General features: G+C 35.9%; 1 protein-coding gene across 2 annotated transcripts; it reads left to right on the forward strand.

The window, feature by feature from the left end:
* The first annotated feature begins 8,412 nt into the window (after positions 1 to 8,412).
* On the forward strand, positions 8,413 to 21,786 carry LOC116118231 (transportin-1). Of its 2 annotated transcripts, none has more exons than XM_031404197.1 (29): positions 8,413 to 8,698; positions 9,457 to 9,744; positions 11,079 to 11,168; positions 11,265 to 11,342; positions 11,430 to 11,510; positions 11,895 to 11,945; positions 12,197 to 12,282; positions 13,078 to 13,144; positions 13,242 to 13,298; positions 13,748 to 13,777; positions 13,886 to 13,945; positions 14,091 to 14,204; positions 14,318 to 14,431; positions 14,927 to 15,025; positions 16,382 to 16,507; positions 16,611 to 16,685; positions 16,864 to 16,935; positions 17,105 to 17,215; positions 18,056 to 18,139; positions 18,759 to 18,863; positions 19,301 to 19,402; positions 19,645 to 19,707; positions 19,784 to 19,858; positions 20,071 to 20,142; positions 20,235 to 20,359; positions 20,549 to 20,600; positions 20,726 to 20,794; positions 20,871 to 20,930; positions 21,043 to 21,786. In XM_031404197.1, the coding sequence occupies exons 1-29, from the start codon at positions 8,516 to 8,518 to the stop codon at positions 21,124 to 21,126; spliced, it is 2,673 nt and encodes an 890-aa protein (XP_031260057.1). In that variant the 5' UTR covers positions 8,413 to 8,515; the 3' UTR covers positions 21,127 to 21,786. The 2 variants fall into 2 exon arrangements, with proteins under 2 accessions (XP_031260057.1, XP_031260063.1); XM_031404203.1 differs by having other exon boundaries at positions 20,726 to 20,731.
* The last annotated feature ends 98 nt before the right edge of the window (positions 21,787 to 21,884 follow it).

Raw genomic sequence — 21,884 nt, forward strand, 5'->3', positions numbered from 1 at the left:
GGGTCGATCCGATGGTGTATGCCAAGTGGAGCTTGTATGGAGCTTGCAGTCGAGTCGGTGTGATTGACTTGTAGTTGAAACCTTTGAGGACTATGTAGCCTAGTCGGCGTGACTGACTTTGTAGTTGAAAACATTTGGTTGAAGCTGGAGCAGTGACATGCATGTTTTAAGCAAATAGTCGAATGGAGAGTTAATATGCATGGTGTGCATGTGTTATGGACTGAATAAAGAGTGAGCTAAATGGAAAAATGGGCTGCATGTATTTAAGTAATGGGCCGAATAGAGAAAGATTTAACCAAATAGAGTGGTAGTTAAAAGGAGACAATGACACATACATTTCCCCTTCAAGTGTTGCCACCCATGCTTGCTGGATCGAGTAGAGAGAGGGGTGTTACTTTTTATGTCGGAGCTGAACCAGTTGAAGTTGAGTGGGCACGTGATTCACTTTTGGGCTGATCCGAATGGGCACATTGATATTGTATGTGCAGACCCAAATATCATTGAGTAGACAACTCATGTTGTTTAGTGGCGCTGAGTTGTAGTGGGGAGTGGAAAGTTTGCAAATAGAGGGGAGCATGAGGGCTTCTATGACAGGTGTGTTGGAGATTGTGATGTGAAGGTGGTTTGAGTTGATATGTATTGGTTGGGAAGGGGCGATGGTTCGAGTTTGGAGTTTTGGAATACGGTGGGGTAAGGAGATTAGGCGAGAGTGGGGTGGTGTCACTTACGAGGTTTTGTTTGGGGGGTTTCTCTTCATGTTTAGTAGATGAATTTAGGTGTTTTGAGAGGATTACTACTGTGTTTTTGGGATTTTATTGTGTGATTGGAGAAGCTGTTAGGGCAATTTTAGGAGAACAGATGGACAGGTTTTGGGTTTCAAAGTGGTGGCAAATCTCCGTGAAGCTGAATTGGGATTGGATCAAGGCTAGTCGAGTTTGAGTTACCTTCTAATGGAGCGGAGGTCCTGGAGATGTTGGCGTATTGCGACATCTTCTTGAATGAACAAATTGACTGGTTTTATGGTGGGTAATGCATTGCAAAGCTCTGATGATGGTGGCGGACCACCTGGTGGTTTGATGATTGAAGTGAAAAGGCACGTGTAGAGAGGTTAGAGACAGAAGCTATTGCCTTATTTGAACAAAGGATTAGAGAAGAGAGATTGTTGAAGCAAAGTCAATGAATCAAGTGGTTTAGGAACACCACTTTAAACTTTGACACATTATTATTCTATTATTAATTTAGAATAATAATATGAAGCTATTATTAATTTAGAACAATAATATGAGCTTTAATAAATTACGATATGACGAATATATATAATATGGCATGTGAATAGATAAAACAAACGAAGAAAAGAAAAACAAATTCTTATCGTGATGGGATTTTCTGATCAACATTGTCAGTCAAAAGGAGTTCTGTGTCACCTCCCATGTTATAAGTCGTCATTGGCAGATGATTGTCAAGGCCCCACGGTGGGCACCAAACTGTAGATGCAAAAAATCTACCATAATGAAAATAAGGTCTGATCCCGTGAGGTTGAGGCAACTGACAATCCGCTAGACCTGCACACATGAAAGGGCAAGCGTGAAGCTTCCGGAAAACACCAGGGTGGTGTTTGCCGTAAGCATAGGAGTCTACCTGTACGGAAGGGGGGTCTGATCCCGTGAGGTTGAGGCCACTAGCGATCCGCTACACCTGCACACGTAGAGAAACAAACGAGTGAAGCGAACGGGAAACACTAGGGTGGTGTTTGCCGTAGGCACTTCGACGCTCAAGTCAGCAAGGCTGAAAGAGGCTAGTATAGTGAGGGTTAGGGAGTAGAAAGGTTACCGGAAGTCTAGTCGGGGACTGTGACTACGACAGTGATGTGAAGCTCTTAAGTCAGAGCTTCAGGTGTAGTGTAATGTAATGTCCCTTGTGAGAGGGCTGACCTCTGCTTATATAGTAACTGTCTGGTCTCCCAATCTTGGTGGGAGTAGGAGTCCTAGTATGACTCTGATGCAAATCCTAGAGAAATTAGGGCGGTGGTGAGCTGTCTTACCAGTGTCCGGATAGGAAGGTGATCCCGATCAGGAAAGTAACTTCGAGTAGGAAAGCGATCTGAACAGGAAGGTGACCTTGAATAGGAGATTGATCAGGAATAGGAAAATGATATGTGGGGGTCGTGGGCTTTGGATTCGCTCATGGATCCAGGAAGTGGAGTGGGATTATGAGGCTTGTGCCCGGATGGTTTGGGCCGACTGTATCTTGTATCGAATGGGCCTAATCCGGATTGGGTTGCATCGGGATTGGGCTTGGCTTTTTCCTCACTGTCAGGGCCGTTTTCCTATTTGAGCAAATAACGATTTTTGGCCCTAACAATTTCAGTTATTTATGCCCAAGTCCCAACCCTAATGGCAATCATGGTAAATCCAAGAAAAAAATGAAAGTAGGAGAAAATGAATGAAGAATGAACACTGGAGAAGAAAGAAAGCTAAAAAAGGTTATGGGATGAAGAACAATGGGTAAAAAAAAGAGGAGAAAGAAAAAGTAAGTTACAATTTGTCATGAGGTGTACAAATTAAATTGAATCAATTACTATTTTATCCTTATGTACCATATTGATAGCAAAATTAAGAAAAAGCCCTTTATATCAAAATGACAATTTTACCCTTTAAAATTGATATTATCACGGCCTATTTTGGTAACAATGATAAATTTAATGTTAAACTTATGTAATGACGATTTTAGGCTTAGAAGCTGAATAAGCTATATTTTGTTTGTTGCTCTTGGTTTATTTAGTTTATAATTTATATTAAATTAAGAAAGTTGAAAGTCCATTTTGGAAACTACATATTTTCATACAACTTTCTTGGGAAAACCGTCTCTTAAAATTTTCGATTCAACCCCACCCCTAGATACCTCCATTTACACCCACATAATATTTGTAATACCCAGTCTTACAAATATTATTACAATTAATTACTAAACATCCTAGTAAATTAATTGGAGAGAAAATTCATAGATTCAGTTTAACAGATTAATTCATACCTGGATATCGATCGTCTTGAATGGATCACTTTTCTTGTTTCGAGTATACAATGAAAAGTAAACAAGAGATCGAGAGAATTTTTCAAAACTGAAAATATTATTAATTTTTCTCTGATTACCAATGTAAAAAGCTTCTCTTTATATAGAGAAGTTCGGATTTCAAAATTTTTGAATCCGTGAATAAGATAAACTTTACAAAACACAATGTCAATCACAAAACACATGTGATTTGACTTTATCCTAATAAAACCTAACACGTAACTTAAAGAAAATAAAGAAAATATGTCATGGGTCCCATATGTCTCCCATGTTTAAAACAACTTATTACATTTTACATATGTTTATTACATATGCACAATATTCAAGATTGCCTTTAAATATGATGCGTTAAATTTTGTCGGCAAAATCTTGACGGTCCACGTATTATTTTCGCTTGTTGGATACATGTCAGCGTATTACGTGTTGGACATTTCCGGTTGTCCAAATCTCCATTCTCCAGATTTTTATCAATCTTTGAAGTTATCCACTTCGATATGATCAATAAAATCTTCTAGAGTTGCATCTTCTTGGGCTTCCTGGTCGTGGGCTAGGACCAACCTTAGAAGATCAATAGTACCTTCCATTAAGGCCTGCTTCGGTAGATGGGCTAAATCAAACCCTTCTAGTAGCGTTCTCAGCTGGGCTTGATTATATTGAAAAAGAGTATCCTGGATCAATGCATACCTGTCTGGTATAACTACCACAATTCCATTCTGAATATGGACAGTAGCATTTGCCCTAACGAGCTCTTCTAGTTTGGATTTAACCAGTAACATTTTGGAAATGTGTAACCTGGTCCAATCTTCCTCTTCTTTCTTCTGAATTTCTCCTAATGCAAAAGAACCCATCTTTATCTCACTATCGAGCATAATTCGGTACCATGGTTCTCCTACAAGAAATTCCCATATCTGTACAGGCTGAACATCATAGCTCTCTTGCAATAAGGAAGTAATCATGTAAGTGAAGGTGTCAATTTTCCGATTTAATACACAGAGCGTTTGTTTAACCACATCTGGCATATTCGGATCTACCATCGCTTCCTGTACGTCAATTTGCATTGTATCGATCCATCCTTTAGTCAAAAGATCTCTACAGAAACCTTTTCCAAAGATTTTCCATGGAACGAAAATTTCCATAGCTCCATTAGGATAAACCGCTAATCCTTGGACCACATCCGTCAAGTCAGTTTTTCCCAATTTTACTATTAATTCATTCAAATTCTCGAGTTTGAGTTTTGACATGTCAAACAAATGACATTTTCTCATGACCTCAAGTTTTTGAATTCCTGCTTCATAGAGTAAAGCAGTTCCTTTGAACTCCTCATTGTCGCCATCGCGATCCTAATTTGGGTTTCCAGATTCTCCCAGAGTGTTTGACTAGCTGAAGTTAATCTTACGCCTTCTGGAAAGCTAAACCTCTCACAAATATCTGCGTCAATTAACCGCTTTTTTTGTGGAGTGTGCGTTACCACGCTTGTAGCGCCTGACGATGATTCCTCAGAATTTTTGATCTTTGACAGTGGACAAGTAGCCTGTTCATGTCCTTCCTGTTTACAAGACCAGCAAACCTTAGCTTTTTTTTTTGAGTTGTTTCCTTCTTAAGAGTAACCCTCTTTTCAGAAGTATTTTCCTTCGTAGAAGTTTCACCCTACAATCGTTGAAATTTCGGGTTTCTTCTATCCGAAGTATCAAAATCATAGTCATGATTCTTCCCTTCAACCTGCTTTACCGCAGTAACCTGCTTAGAAGAAGAAGCAACCTGCTTATCCGCAGTTTTCTCCTTTTTAGCAGTAACCTTTGAAGTAGAAGTAACCTTCAAAGGACAATTCCTTCTCAAATGTCCCTGTTGCTTACACTTGGAGCATGAGAAGTGATTTCCAGTTTCCTTCTTGTCCGCCATTATCCTGTAATTCTTCTGCAAAATGTCTTGACAAAAAGTCAGCAACAAAGTTAGATTTACTAGAAATATATTCAAATTTGATTCTATAATTTGCAAACCAAATCTGCCATCTGATTAGTCCAGCTTTGTCATCCTTTAAAGACAGTTTCATAAAAGTATTTAAATATTTAGAGTCTGTCCTTAAAGTAAATTCCTGACTGATTACGAACAATCGAAATCAGTCAATACATTCTTTCACTGCTAAAACTTCCTTCTCATGGACAGGATAGTTTATTTCAGCAGGAGAGAATTTTCCTGACGCATATCGAACAATTCGTTCAATATTATTAGTACCCTTAGCCTTAAGCACACCTCCCCAATACAAGTGAGATGCATCACTTTCTATAATGAGTTTATCCTCATCTTCCGGGAGTTTTAATGGTTTTAATTGCTTTGTCAAGGCTTTGGTCCGCTTAACACAATTAGTGTCTTCAAGTGTCCAATTCCAGGGCACTTTATCACTAACCTTAAGCGTCAAGCCGTTAATTACATTAGCAAGATTAGGAACATAGTCACGCATGTAATTGGCTAACCCAAGAAATTGCTGTAACATGTGCTTATCTTCCAGCACATCTGGAAATTCCAGGAACTTCTTTGAGATATGTTCTTGGAGTTGAATACCTCTTTCAGCTATCTCAACGCCTAAGAACATCACCTTGTTCTTAAACCATTCTACCTTTCTTTCAGACAGAATCATTCCATTATCAAGGAACCTTTTGCTCACGAGTCTAAGATGGTTTACATGTTCTTCCATGGTTTTACTAAAAACCAGAACATCATCAATATAGACTACACAAAAGTTAGATAAATCTCCAAAGACTTTATCCATTTTCCTCTGGAATATTGATGGTGCCTGCTTAAGTCCAAAAGGTAGAACCATCCATTCAAACAATCCTTTCGGACAGGTGAAAGCCGTCAAAGGAATGTTTGACTCCTCCATTCTGATTTGCCAGAATCCTGACTTTAGATCAAATTTAGAGAAGATTTTTCCAAATCTAGCTTTATTCAAACAAGCTGATTTGTTTGGTATCTTATAAGCATCGTCAATGGTTTTTTCATTTAACTGCCTATAATCGATAACCATCCGCACTTTACCTCTTAACTGCTAAGCTCTATTCATGACAATGAATGCTGGCGAAGAATGTGGACTTTTACTGGCGCGTATCAATTGCTTTTCTAGCAATTCTGGTATTTGCTTACTGAATTCCTCCTCTGCATCAGGAGTATAAGGATAGGATTTGGTCACAATTTTATCATCCTTCCTTTTTAATTCAAGTGAAGCACATATACCGTTCCTTTCCCATAACTTTAATGGTTGATCATCAAAGCATAGAGAAAGTTCCTCTTTAAAGGATTTTACAAGTTCCTCAATCCTTAAAGAGTTCTTTTGGCTCTCGTTTTCAACCTTCAATATTTTTTCCTTATGTATGAATTTATCNTCAGCGTATTACGTGTTGGACGTTTCCGGTTGTCCAAATCTCCATTCTCCAGATTTTTATCAATCTTTGAAGTTATCCACTTCGATAAGATCAATAAAATCTTCTAGAGTTGCATCTTCTTGGGCTTCCTGGTCGTGGGCTAGGACCAACTTTAGAAGATCAATAGTACCTTCCATTAAGGCTTGCTTCGGTAGATGGGCTAAATCGAACCCTTCTATTAGCGTTCTCAGCTGGGCCTGATTATGTTGAAAAAGAGTATCCTGGATCAATGCATACCTGTCTGGTATAACTACCGCAATTCCATTCTAAATATGGACAGTAGCATTTGCCCTAACGAGCTCTTCCAGTTTGGATTTAACCAGTAACATTTTGGAAATGTGTAACCTGGTCCAATCTTCCTCTTCTTTCTTCTGAATTTCTCCTAATGCAAAAGAACCCATCTTTATCCCACTATCGAGCATAATTCGGTACCATGGTTCTCCTACAAGAAATTCCCATATATGTACAGGCTGAACATCGTAGCTCTCTTGCAATGAGGAAGTAATCATGCAAGTGAAGGGGTCAATTTTCCGATTTAATACACAGAGCGTTTGCTTAACCGCATCAAGCATATTTGGATCCACCATCGCTTCCTGTACGTCAATTTGCATTGTATCGATCCATCCTTTAGTCAAAAGATCTCTACAGAAACCTTTTCTAAAGATTTTCCATGGAACGAACAATTCCATAGCTCCATTATATATATATAGACACACAGTATAAGGATAGGATTTGGTCACAATTTTATCATCCTTCCTTTTTAATTCAAGTGAAGCATATATACCGTTCCTTTCCCATAACTTTAATGGTTGATCATCAAAGCATGGAGAAAGTTCCTCTTTAAAGGATTTTACAAGTTCCTCAATCCTTAAAGAGTTCTTTTGGCTCTCGTTTTCAACCTTCAAGATTTTTTTCCTTATGTATGAATTTATCCGTGCTCTCAAGGCATGCACCATAGGGATCATCCTCCTGCGACATACCTCGTGCGATCCGGTTTGTATGATAACTAGGATACAATCTTTGAAAGGAAACATTACAAGCCTCATCCACTTCTTCCGCATAAGAGGATTTCAACCACCAATTCTTTGTTTCCAAAACTTGGAAAACAATGTGATCAACTTCTTGCCTTAGTTTCATCAGTCTAAAACCGTTTCTCACTTTCGAAACTTCAGGCTTAGCAAGAGTAGGGATTTTATGTCCTCCAAGGATAATGTGGTCGTTATCCTGAGTAAATGGCCTAACTTCTGCTTGACCTCGCAGAAAGCTATTTCCGAGAATAAAATCTATCTCCAAGTAATCCACTACTAGGACTTCCCTTAGAGTGAATTTTTTCTCGTTTAACAGTACAACCACGTTTTCTACCACATCCGTGATCATACTTTGACCTCTATCTGCAACCGTATTTAGGATAGGTTTTTTCAATGGTTTCCAAAGCTCCTGTGGAAAACATTGCTTCCTTGCAATACATTTGGTTGCTCTTGTGTCTTACAAGAATATCCAGAGTATATTCCTCANCAAGTCCTTTTGTTTTATTTTTTGATATTAATGGCGTATTCATAGCTGTAATAACATCCAGTATTCTATCAAAATCAAACCCAAAATAATATTTATTGTTATTAATATTTGTAATTAAATAATTATCTTTTATTTTAATATATTAATATTTGTAATTAAATAATTATCTTTTATTTTAATATATATATATATATATTTTTTTTTTTTTTAATAACCGAGGTGTTGGCGCTCCTACCAAACCGCTTAAACGACCCTAATAACGTATTTATGACCGTAATTAGTTTTAATATCGTATTCATGACCGTAGTAATACCCAGTACTCCATCCAAATATGATTGATACTCAAAAATCAAAATCTCTTGTTATTATATATTATAATTATAAAAATAACAAAACCCACAAATAGACCCTCTTCTTCTTTTCTTCAGTCTTCACTTGTCTGCCCACGCCCAAGCCTCTGAAACTTGTCTAAACACCAACAATTCTCTTCCCTTTTTTCTCCTTCAACAATAAACATGGCCGCCCCAGCCTCGTGGCAGGCCCAGGAAGAGGGTTTCAAAGAGATCTGTGGCTTGTTAGAGCAACAGATTTCTCCATCTTCAACTGCTGACAAGTCCCAGATTTGGCAACAACTCCAACACTACTCTCAGTTCCCTGATTTCAATAACTACCTCGCCTTCATCCTCGCACGTGGCGAGGTAAATAGGAAATGCCCTTTTTGTTTTGTTTTTTTTACTTTTTTAATTTTGATGATGGTAAAGTTTGTGGTTTTAGGTTTTTAATTGGTTGGCGGAGTTTATTGGTTTGGTGGGTCTTTGAGGGTTTGAATGGATTTTAGTGGTGGGCTTTTGATTGGTTGGTTAATTTCGGAGATGGGTATTTTCTTTCTTTCGGTGAATTGTGTTGTGATGATGGGGTGTTGGTGTTGGTGTTTGGATGAATTTTTTTTGTGGGTTTTGATGGGTTTTTGGGTTGGGTTTATGGGTGGTGAAGTTGGTGTTGGTTTGAATTGTTTGATTTTGGGTTGGTTTGAGATGTTGTAGAGGGTTTGATTGACTTGAATGTGGTATATAAAAATGCTTTTGGGATATATGGGAGAGACTTCTTATTTTTGTTTACATAAATGAGATTAATGGCATTTACATAAATGATTTTTTACATAAATGAGATTAATGGCATTCACTGGCTATTGAGGCCTCATTATACTGTGCAATTCAGGTACCGTAAAAGTTTTATACCTGGGCTGCAAACACTTCTGGTTATCTTTTTGCTTTTTAGATAAAAAATTTTATTAGGGTCATTAATTTTTCGATGTTGTTTCATTATCACTAGTGTTTATAAGTACAAGGAAGTTGATGTGTTCATTCTAGTTATACTTCTGATAACTTCTAGGTGGTGATGTAGCTTAAAGCTTCTGGTTAACAATTGCCATTATGTTTGTGGGAACTTTAAACAGGGTAAATCGGTGGAGGTTCGACAAGCTGCTGGTTTGCTGTTGAAAAATAACCTTAGAACAGCATACAAATCTATGGCTCCTGCAAACCAACAGTATATAAAGTCAGAGTTGTTGCCTTGTTTAGGAGCTGCTGATAGGCACATCAGGTCCACTGTTGGGACTGTTGTTAGTGTTTTTGTTCAACTAGGTGGGATTTCGGTATGGCCTGAACTGTTGCAAGCTCTAGTAAATTGCTTGGACAGTAATGACATCAATCATATGGAAGGTGCTATGGATGCTTTGTCCAAGGTATATCCTGCTTTTTAGAACTAATGAATCTTTCAGCTATTGGTTTTTTGTTCTATATTGATGCAATGAGTAACACTTTTGGTGCCATTACTTTGTCTAATGGCTTCCTTGGTGTTCATTTATTTTGTTGAACTCTTGTATTTTGTGTTACCGTGTCCATCCTTGTTAATTAAGTTTAAGAAACATATTAATTCATGAAATGCTAAGAGTTACGAATTCTGCAAAAGTTATTGGGAGTTATTCAGAAGGTGAGAAGGGGTAGGGGTGGTTATCTTTCTGAAATGACTGAAAGCATCATTAGCAAGTTAGTGTACCTTTCATCATTAACTCAGCTGTCCATTTCACCATGAGGTCCACAAAATTAGGCATCCTCATAGTGAATGGATAAAAGACGGGTCTGTGTCAATGAGTGTGACAGCTGATAAAATCATGACTTGATAACTCTCTCTTTAGTTTGGCTTAGTTACCATGCTCATGTTCTTATGAAATCATAATTCTCATTGTTATTTCTAACCTGCATTATGTTATGTGGATGCCAGTGTATTCCTTAGTTGTCGTTTTATCTACCGAGAGATGCTTTTATACTGTGACAGATTTCCTTATTGGTCAGAACTTTTTCGTTTGAGGCTTTTCTTCCGTGATTCCACTTCAGTTCTTTCTGGGTCTGTTGACCCTCTAGGACTCCCTTCTCCACTGCAACAATTCATATGGTGATGCTGGTCATAATTTGGATTATCTTTTCAAGCGCGCATTTTGATTGTACAAATGCTACTTTTTCTATTGGATGGAAAAAGAAATGATACTTGCTTTTGTTACTGGTTAATGGTTACATATGATTGTTACTGAGTATTTGGTCTTATGTTACAAGAGACCTTTTTCCACCCCATGTAATCGCTTAGGTGTTTGGGTTAGACTTTACTCATATGGTATTTCTTAAGTTGTGTTTGATTACGCTCATTTTGTATAGTATCTGTTTCACATGGAATATGTAAAAAGTTAAGTTGCTTTTCGGCTGTACCAGTGAGTGTTAAAGTATTCCACATTATTACGTGTGTTATTTTGACAAGACTACTTATACTATGGTTGGATCCACCTAATAGCTAAAACTTTTAGGTTAGTTTGTCGAACAGGTTGAGTGGCAATTTAAATTCGAAAAACATAGTTTATCTCTAATTCCTGTTACTTGATTACATATGTCAATCAAAGATTAATGATCTAGTGGCAAGAATATTAATCTTTCTAATTGTCTCTTTCATAGTTAGTGCATATTTAAAAGTCTAGATTATTGTCCTTGTTCTATAATGTTGAACAAGTTATGCTGCTAATTAATACAGATTTGTGAGGACATACCCCAAGTGCTGGATTCAGATGTACCTGGGTTGGCTGAGCGCCCCATCAACATCTTCCTCCCTAGATTTTTGCAGGTGACATTATAATTTAGTACTGGTCTTATGCAATGCCCAAATCGTACTTTTTGTTTTTTCCTAGGGTTTTCATTTTTCTGGTTTTTGTGTGAACAGTTTTTCCAGTCACCACATTCCTCGCTAAGAAAGCTTTCCTTGGGTTCTGTAAATCAATACATCATGCTGATGCCTTCGGTGAGTATGCTTGAAGTATTTGTTCTCTTAATAGTGTTATTTTTTACTCGGGGTTAACATCCAATATTATGTCTTGATTCATTGCAGGCTTTATTTACATCCATGGATCAGTATCTTCAGGGTTTGTTTGTTCTTGCTAATGACCCTGCTACAGAAGTCCGAAAATTGGTGAATGCTTTCTCTTTTTGCTGTTACTGGACTTTTCTATTTGTGGCTTCGCGTATAGAACTGAAACAGATTCTTCTGTAGACATGTTAAAAATAATCTCCTCTTTACTTTGGTAATCCATTTTCTGGTTCAAACTGTTTCTGGCCATTAAGTCTTAGCTATCTTGTCATGGTGTTTTTTCTTGAATGGATTATATGATAACATATATCTCAAGGGAATTGGATATTTACTGATCTTGACAGATAACATTATGGTTCTTGAAATGAGGTTGTAAATAGTCTATAATCTTATCGTTTTATGATCTAGTGATGGCTTATTGAAATTTAAATTGTTTATAAGGTTGGCTGCGATCTCATCTGTTTGTTGTCTATTTCAACTTAATAGGTTTGTGCAGCATTTGTTCAACTAATTGAAGTCCGTCCATCTTTCTTGGAGGTGAGTTTCTTGCTTGTTTTATTTTAGTATCACATGTTTTATTTTTGATTGCATATATTTCTTTTTGGTATTATTTTGGCTGAATGTTATGCACTTTTATTTCACCTCTTGTAATCCAGTCTGGTCGAAGGGTTTGAGTAGACCCTTTATTGTGATTTCTTACTTTCTATATCATTAATTTGTCTTGTTTGTTGTCTTTTTCTATGCCGCCTTTCTCCTTCTGTTATTGATGATGACGTGCACTATTTCAGCCGCATCCAAGGAACGTAATTGAATACATGCTACAAGTCAACAAGGATGCTGATGATGAAGTGGCTCTTGAAGCTTGTGAATTCTGGTAATCCTCTGCTTTGCAAAAATAAATCTGAATGTCTTGACTAGTAGTTTAATACCCATTATGTTGGCACATATGTAAATTAAACATCAAGGCAATTCTTTGTTAATCATGTATGTATCTAGATTTCTAGTTATATACCATATGATGTTGGTCGGCATATGAAAATGCTATTCTAGTGTGCAATTCTATTTCTGAAAACATTTCATAATGATGCAGTGTAAATATGCCAAGAGCTGGTGTACTTGTTGAATTCTTGTGACATCAGTATTATCATTCTCTTTGGAGAATAGGGATCACTTGCAATTTTTAATTTCGGGTTTGCTGGTATTGAAACTCATGGCTGTATATTTATGTAGAAAAAGTGGTTAACTCAGAAGTTAATATTTCATTAGAGGGGCATGTGATGTTTGATTAATTTTGCTACTTTCAAATTCCCAACTTTTCAAGTTTCTGGTTTTATGTAGTTATACCCTTGGATAAGCTAATGTTTTTGAAGATTGTCTGTGTTTATTACATCTTAAATGTAATGCCACAGTGTTGCATTCTTTCATGTAAGAAACTGGAGATTTTCTTATATTAAGTACTTGACAGATGTGTGTGCTGGGGGTTGTGACTTTTGGTTTTATAATATCTGCAACCCTTTTTTTAGAACTGGTGAAGAAGGGAAAGGTTAAGGTATCTTGGGGTATTATAAAAAAAAAAGAAAAAAAAAAGGAAATATTCTGCAAACCTTGTTCTTCTATTTATATATATTATTTTATTTTATTTTTCCATTGATGGCCATCTTCTTGATAGGTCTGCATATTGTGATGCTCAACTACCACCTGAAAACCTGAAAGAATTCTTGCCACGTCTACTTCCGGTATAGCTAATGTTTGTTTAATTTCCTTTTCTGCTAGTTACCTTTTTCCCAGAGTAATTTTCCATGATTTTACTCATGTCTGAAACAACTTTTGTAGGTTTTGCTTTCAAATATGGTTTATGCTGATGATGATGAGTCACTTCTTGAAGTCGAGGTTGACTTTTCTGTTGAATTTGTCTTTGAATGATTTTGAATATTGTACTNAAAGAAAAAAAAAAGGAAATATTCTGCAAACCTTGTTCTTCTATTTATATATATTATTTTATTTTATTTTTCCATTGATGGCCATCTTCTTGATAGGTCTGCATATTGTGATGCTCAACTACCACCTGAAAACCTGAAAGAATTCTTGCCACGTCTACTTCCGGTATAGCTAATGTTTGTTTAATTTCCTTTTCTGCTAGTTACCTTTTTCCCAGAGTAATTTTCCATGATTTTACTCATGTCTGAAACAACTTTTGTAGGTTTTGCTTTCAAATATGGTTTATGCTGATGATGATGAGTCACTTCTTGAAGTCGAGGTTGACTTTTCTGTTGAATTTGTCTTTGAATGATTTTGAATATTGTACTGCATAATTTATGTGGATCAATTTATTGTTGCAGGAGGATGAGTCTCTCCCAGACAGGGACCAGGTTTATACTTTATAGTTTTTGTTTTTGAATATGTCTGTTCATATATTGTTTTGAAGTCATGTTTTCTTGCTTGATATATTTTATTGAGTTTATCTATTTACACCACAGGATCTAAAACCTCGTTTTCATTCATCACGGTTTCACGGATCAGAAAACTTAGAAGATGATGTAAGTTGTTGCATCATCTTATTTATGTTAGCTGTTTTAAACTGCTTGGTTAAGCAGTGAATATATGGAATTTACAGAAGTTGTGATTTAGTTAATATAATAGAGGAGGTCGTTCAGTTTTCTAAATGACCTGTTTGGTTTACAGGATGATGACATAGTTAACGTATGGAATTTGCGGAAGTGCAGCGCAGCAGCGCTTGATGTTCTCTCCAACGTGTTTGGGGATGAGATTCTTCCAACTTTGATGCCTATTATTCAGGTAACATCAATTTAGTTCACATGGCTGCTAAGATTTAATTTTGATGAAACTAAAACTTTCTGCTAGTATCTCTTCTTTCAAGTACATGTTTTAGTTCTCAAGCATTTTTGCAGGCTAAGTTGGCAACTAGTGGTGATGCAGCCTGGAAAGACAGGGAAGCGGCTGTTTTGGCTCTTGGTGCCGTAGCAGAAGGTTGCATTAATGGCCTTTACCCTCATTTATCCGAGGTAATCTTTTGTTGGATGATCTTGATTTTTGAATCTGATTGCAAATGGCTTGTACATAATTGGTGCAAATACAATGCTTAATTTTTTTTTTTTTTTAAAAGAAAATTAGAGCTATGCTTAACACCAGTTTGTTACATTCATATTCCCCTTTTGACATTGCTTCTGCAGCATTCCTTAATTTTTTCATCTTTTTAATCCATAATTCTTCTTGAAGAAGCCTTTATGTAAAATCTTATGTCTCTTTCCAGGGGTGTTTATTTCTCTTTTTACTCAAGATTTAATCTTCATATTTGAATTATAATACTAGTTGCACTGCTAATTATAAATTATTCATATTTTCTTAGTTTCTCTCCACCCTTCAATGAGTGGTGAGTATTACCTTTGTGCACAAATTGTCCCACATAATGAAAAATTTTTATTTTCTGGATCTGGTTACTCATTCCCTGACTCAGAATGTTGAGTTAATCAAAAGCAATACAATTCTGATGTGTGCAGATTGTGGCGTTTCTTATCCCACTTTTAGATGATAAATTTCCTCTAATACGGAGTATTTCTTGTTGGACACTTTCTCGATTCAGCAAATTTATTGTTCAGGTACATTTTTTCAACTGTTACTCCTAAGCATTTATGATTTCCTCGAGTTGTATACATTGTCATTGTTAGTGACCTGTTTAGGATGAAGAGTAAATTAAATTGGCGGTTCCTGTAAGATCTTGGAATATCTGGCTCTAGAATTTGCAAGATTCATAATAAGTGGATATTGTTATCAGCAGAAGGAAGAAAATGATGAAATGGTGATTATTGATGGCTAAGGGAAACCAAATAATGGTTATATTGTTACCATTTTCAACCATAGGTAAATGGATGAAATGGAGGAGTTGTTTTGGATTGAAAAGAATGATTTATTTGAAGTTTCACTATAAATAGTGGCAGGAAGGCTGGTTGTCTACAAAATGTCGGTGAAAGAAAGGACATGACAAAGTTTTTAAGATATTTAAAACCCGCTAAATCTAAATTAAATTCTTAATAAAATTGGGATGGCAACTGAAGTTTCAGAGATAAATTTTGTACTATTCCATTAGTTCACATATGTTCTGTCTATGTTGATGGTAGAACACATGCCCAAGCACATTTATTTGTTATTATTATACTTTAGAAGATAATTAGATATGGATATTTTAAATCAGAGTGTTGATGTTATTTTGGGTATATTGGACAGTAAATACAGTTATGTTTACTCTCACATAAATATGGAAATATAGTAATATGATATTTTCCCATGTTTCTGATAAAAATATTATGTTTTTGCTTATAGAAACTTGAATGTGCTCTGAGAGGATTAGGTTGATTTAACAAATCAGTTTTTGTATGTCAATCTTTATCATGTAGTAAGAAGAAAGTTTAGGATGGTCATGGGAGGTTTTTAGGGGTTAGTTTTCGTCAATGTTTCCCTTCTTGCTGGCTACACTAGCTTGCTAGAAAAGTAACAGTGAGGCATGGGGCATTTTTAAGATTAGGTCCTATATGAGCTATTAATGCTTCACCAAAACAAGTAACAGTCTTCCTGCTCCCAGATAGTTAGAAAATGGATGAATAAGGGGAGGGCATGCTTTCTGCCAACAGCTTCTTATTTTTCTGAGACTCTGAAAGTTTGCATTTCTGTAATGTGATCTAAAAAGGCAATTCAAGTGTAGGATTTGCATGTCTTTAAGCATTTTGTCACATATTGCAATTTTTGTGCCTTACCACCTTGACTAGAAATTGGTGCTACTTATAAATTGTCAAATTTGGTATATCATATGGGATTTTAATTGACTTATTACTCTATCTTTATGCGTCTTCTACAATTGTTCTGCATGGAATAACTAAATAAATCTTGCTCTATTGGAAATTCTTGGTGATTTTTGGAGCTGCATTGTGGATGACAACTTCTATCATTGTTTATTTCAGGACACTGGCCATCAGAATGGTCACGAGCAATTTGACAAGGTTCTTATGGGCCTTTTACGAAGAATATTGGATACTAACAAGCGGGTGCAAGAGGCTGCTTGTTCAGCTTTTGCGACATTGGAAGAGGTTTTTTTTTTTTTTTTTTTTTTTTTTTTTTTTTTTTTTTTAATAACTGTGATTTAATTGTTTCTTTTCTGGTTTTAAATACTTACAGACCTCTAATTTGCAGGAGGCTGCAGAAGAGTTGGCACCACGTTTGGAAGTTATTTTACAGCACCTTATGTGTGCTTTTGGAAAATATCAGGTCATTTGCTGGTGTACTGTTATTTACCATTTACTCAGCTACTTACAATGCCACTATAGTGAGATGCTATGCTATTTATTTACCTCTTAAAATTCACTTACATTATTATGGTTACTGGCTTTCAGTATTGTTACTGTTTTTTTTAAATTTTCCATGTATGTATGCCCATTGTATCCAGAGACGGAACCTCAGAATTGTATATGATGCAATTGGAACTCTAGCTGATGCTGTTGGACAAGAACTAAATCAGGTATTACTTTTTTGCTAAGTATGTTTCTTGTGCCTCTGTCTTCCTTTTTTTCTTGTACTCTTTGCTGAAGATGTGTATGGTTTACAGTTGTACAGAAGATTTATTTTAAATTGCATTTCTGTTGCAAAAATAAAATTCTGTGCCAACTAAATGCCTTGATGATCTGCAGCCCGTTTATCTTGAAATTCTGATGCCACCATTAATTGCAAAGTGGCAGCAACTTCCAAATTCAGACAAAGATCTTTTTCCATTGCTTGAGTGCTTTACGTCCATAGCACAGGTGTGGACTTGTGACCTGCTCTTGCTTTTACTTTCTTCTCTCTCTCTCTCTTGGCTTTTAAGAAATAACTCATTAAGCTGTCTTGGACTTTGTTTTTTTTTTTCCCTTTTTCCTGATTTATTTGTATGATTTAGCAATCTGATTTATTTATATAATTTATCTGAATTATATATTTTTGTATGCTTTGAAAATCTGACAAATGAAACTTGGTGCTGTGTACATGTAGCATATTTTGAGTTTTTTGAGAAATAGACAATGGAGTTATGGGTTGCATAGTTAAGATCAATAATCTACCTTATCTTTATTTGGTGGTTCATTGATGGGTTTAATGTCTAGAATATCAATTAAGACATTTATTAGTTTGCAGATCCGTTATTAATAATTAATAGATGAAGTCAAGGGACTTGGAGATACCGCGTGATCAGTGAATCTGTTCACAGTTTCTTGCTCTGCCTAATACATTCAACAAGCAGCATCTAGGAGAATTGCCTCAATACATAATTAGCGTACTGCATTTTCATGTATTCTTTAGAAGGCTTAAGATCTTGAATTCGAAGTCAGATGTGAGATCTATTGATCTATCATTGATTCCTTTCAGTACAATGAGTTAATCTTTGGATGGCCCTGTTTATATCACATTATTTGTAAGTTTCTTCATATGTTATAATGCTACACTAAATGAAGTTGTGATTAACTCTATTTTGTTTTACCTATTCTGTGGTTTGTTGAAAAATGACTGTTTTGTGGATTTAACACAGAGGAGTTCCAAAACTTAAATAGCTTAACAGCCGGGAGTTGAATGATATGAAAAATTAATTAACTTTGGTTTATTTCTTTCAGGCATTGGGTACTGGATTCACTCAGTTTGCTCTTCCTGTATTTCAGAGGTGCATAGATATCATCCAGACCCAACAACTGGCAAAGGTTTCAGTTGATTGATATATAGAAATTTACTATGTTGCTATACTTTTTCAATTTTCCCTTGAATAATTATACTTAAATGTCATCAACTGCCAAAGGTTGATTCCATATAAATTTGTAGTTGTTTCTGTTATGTTTCATTTCCTCGCATATTTTTTCTGCACCATTTAGCACAGGTTTTTCTCATTGTTGAGAAGATGCCTAGCAGTAATTGTTCTCATACTGCTGGTTCACAAAACCTTGTATCTTTCTCTACACAATAAGATGGAATGTTGTGTTCATTGTGCACTACTGTTTCAGAATTTACTAAACTCACTTTTGGTGTGAATAATCAGTGTGTTGCTGCAGTCTATATCTTTTGAATCTGGCCTTGTAACATATATGATTGCATAATACCTTAAAGCTGTAGATTTACTGAACTGTCATTGTATATCCTTCATAGCTTGACATTTGATCTCTTCTAATTAGTATCATATCTGCTTTGTGTGGTTGCATTATAAATGTTGCTTCATGAACTTTCTTTTGCGTGACATAGACAGCATCCTTATGGCACTAGTTGTGTTGTTCCAAAGACACATTTCACTCAGTTTTTCATAGACGTTTGCTGGAACTTTTATTGCAGGTTGATCCTGTTTCAGCTGGAGCTTATGATAAAGAATTTATCGTATGCGCTCTTGATCTGCTCTCTGGACTTGTGGAGGGTCTCGGTGGTGGGATAGAGAGTTTGGTATTTCCCTTTATCTAAAATTTATTGATCAGGATTAGCGATAAGATGCACATTTACTATTGCAATATATGATATAATTCTGGGTCCTATCTGAGAATTGACTCCCCCTTTTCTCCTCTGGAAGAATGAAACAAACATTTTCACTAGAGATTGCTCTTTGATGAGAAAATTCATCTTAGCAAGGAATGGAAGTTTTTACTATTGAAAATAATCATATAATAACTTAGATCATATTAGCCATATGTTGTGATTTCTTGTTTTTTATACACGCCTTGGTTCACTGCTTTGGATAGAAGTATAGAAACTTTTCCTATGTTTTAACAAGTTCATCATTTGTTCTTGATATCTGTTGGTCTGGCAAATGAGGACAGATTTTTACCTAGGATTAAGAAACCATAGATATACTTAGATATGCTCTTATATTTTTCTCTATGCAGATTGCGCAAAGTAATTTGCGGGAGTTGCTTCTTCAATGTTGCATGGATGATGCTCATGATGTCAAACAAAGTGCTTTCGCCCTCCTTGGGGACCTTGCAAAAGTAAGTTGAAAATGTACCTACCACGTTATGTATAGTGTTCAGTCTAGCCAAGTTTCTTATGACCCTAGGGCTAATAGTGAGATGCGAAGACTTGTGCACTGTACCTCCTTTAAAGAAGAAGCAATTGGTACCACTGGGTTTAAGGCTTCTTTGTTAGCCACTTGAAAGTTTCTGTTTTTGTTTAATTAGTAAATTTTTTGTGATTCTTCATTCTTAACAATGCCGTTGATGTTATTTATTAGGTGTGTCCTATTCATTTGCACCCTCGATTATCCGAATTTCTTGATGTTGCTGCCAAGCAACTGGTAAGTGAAGCTCATTTCTATATTTCAAGAATTATATTTGGCTTTCTAAATGTTACATGATTGATGCTCGATGCAGAACACTTCTAAGCTGAGAGAAACTATTTCAGTGGCAAATAATGCGTGTTGGGCTATTGGAGAATTAGCTATTAAGGTATGTGAGCTCCCGTTGCTGTGGTTTGTTTAGGGTGGATTAAACAGCTTTCTGGTGGTTTTGTTAGATTTGAAGTTGCTAAATTAAATTCAATGATACTCATGCCAACGTGCTTGCTTGTACTTTACATTTTTATACATATTGAAATTAACTTATTAAGTTTTCATTTGATGGACTAGATTTCTCAGTGATCTATACTTATCTTATTTTAGGTTCGTCAAGAAGTTACTCCAGTTGTTATGACAGTTATTTCAAGCCTGGTCTTAATTCTTAAACATTCTGAGGTGATTGTCTCTTTCTGTTTTCTTAATATATTTTGTCTGTGTATGAATCTTATGCATCGTAACTATTATTAACACCTGTTCACACTAAGCAGGAGCTCAATAAGTCGCTAATAGAAAATAGTGCAATCACACTTGGAAGGCTTGCTTGGGTTTGTCCAGAACTTGTAGCACCTCATATGGAGCATTTCATGCAATCATGGTGTATTGCATTGTCTATGTAAGTATTTTTATCTATCGAGTTTGAGTATTCGCTTGATATGAACAACCATAGATTCAGTACTCTTTAGTTAATACTAGGATCATGGACATGAGTATTTCCTTGTTTTCTAAGCATAAACTCAGTATTTACTTTCACAGACTCAATGCAAATACATTTTCTTATGAGCACTTAATTTAATTATGGCAGGATACGTGATGACATTGAGAAGGAGGATGCATTCCGAGGTCTCTGTGCAATGGTATGTATTTTTTTTGTAATATTGTTATGGATAGTTTTTTCCCGTTATATTATTTATTTTTTGAATATTTTGGCTGGACAGATTAATAGCTAAACCTATGCTTGGTTCTTCTCAATTTTTTTCAGGTTAAAGTAAATCCCTCAGGAGCTCTAAGTTCACTTGTTTTCATGTGCAGAGCTATTGCAAGTTGGCACGTAAGAATGGCTCTGCATACCTTTTTCGAAGTTCTATGTTTTTGATTTTTCTTATCAACTTATTATTTTCCTACAGGAAATAAGGAGCGAAGAGCTGCATAACGATGTTTGCCAGGTGTTGCATGGTTATAAACAGGTTAGTAATGCTTCAAATCCATGCTTATGTGACTTTTATGTAAATAATGGTTTTTGAAATGAAGAAAACAGAAAATTGATCCACTGCTCTTTCGATAAAAACAATTTAACAGATGCTGAGGAATGGTGCATGGGACCAATGCATGTCAGCTTTGGAGCCCCCTGTAAAAGACAAGCTGTCAAAATATCAAGTATAATACTTTTCTGGTTTTCCTACCGGCAGTCTTCTACTCTTCTTCAATGTTGTGGTCCATTGGAGCTGTGTATCCGTGTTGCTACTATTGGTCATTGTGCATTGCCAGATGATATTGGAGCTTAATTTTTTAAAGCAAAAAGTCAGTTTTGGTCACAGATTCTTGAGGCACAGCATCTTTGTTGCCTTAATCATTAAAGCTTGAAGCTGATATCCTCTTCAAATTTTCAACTGAAAGCAAGCTGAGTTTTGAATGTGGATATGGTGTACAGGGGTACAGCTTTTCAAGCTCTGGGAGAGTATGATTCTTATTGTTTTGTGGTTTAAGGATGGGTAGTAGCATTTTATACAAGCTCGAATTCGTCTTTATTTTTATTTTTTTTGTTTCTCCTTTGGTCTCAGTTCTTATTTTTGTTGTTTTGGTTTATAGGTTTCTTTCTGGTTTCCCACAGATTTTGTACAAGCAGTTTTGACCTTGATTATTAGAAGTTTACCACCATGTCTTGTATGTCCAAGTTTGTAACTTTAAAATGAGAATCGACTCGAGTAATTCTTTGTGCATCTGGCGATTGTCAGATTTGGGTTGTGGGGACAATAAATATTCTGTAACTTTGGTTTTTCCATGAAAATGATTGAAAGTAATTCATTTGAACATTAAGAAGTTTTCATATTATGATCTGTGATTCAACTTCAAGTACTATTTTTAAGTTATCCGAAAACCAGTTTTAGTTATGTTCAATCTTTCCGGATTGTGCAGGCTAT

The sequence above is a fragment of the Pistacia vera genome, unplaced genomic scaffold (assembly GCF_008641045.1).
Source record: "Pistacia vera cultivar Batoury unplaced genomic scaffold, PisVer_v2 Contig124, whole genome shotgun sequence".
NCBI lineage: Eukaryota > Viridiplantae > Streptophyta > Magnoliopsida > Sapindales > Anacardiaceae > Pistacia > Pistacia vera.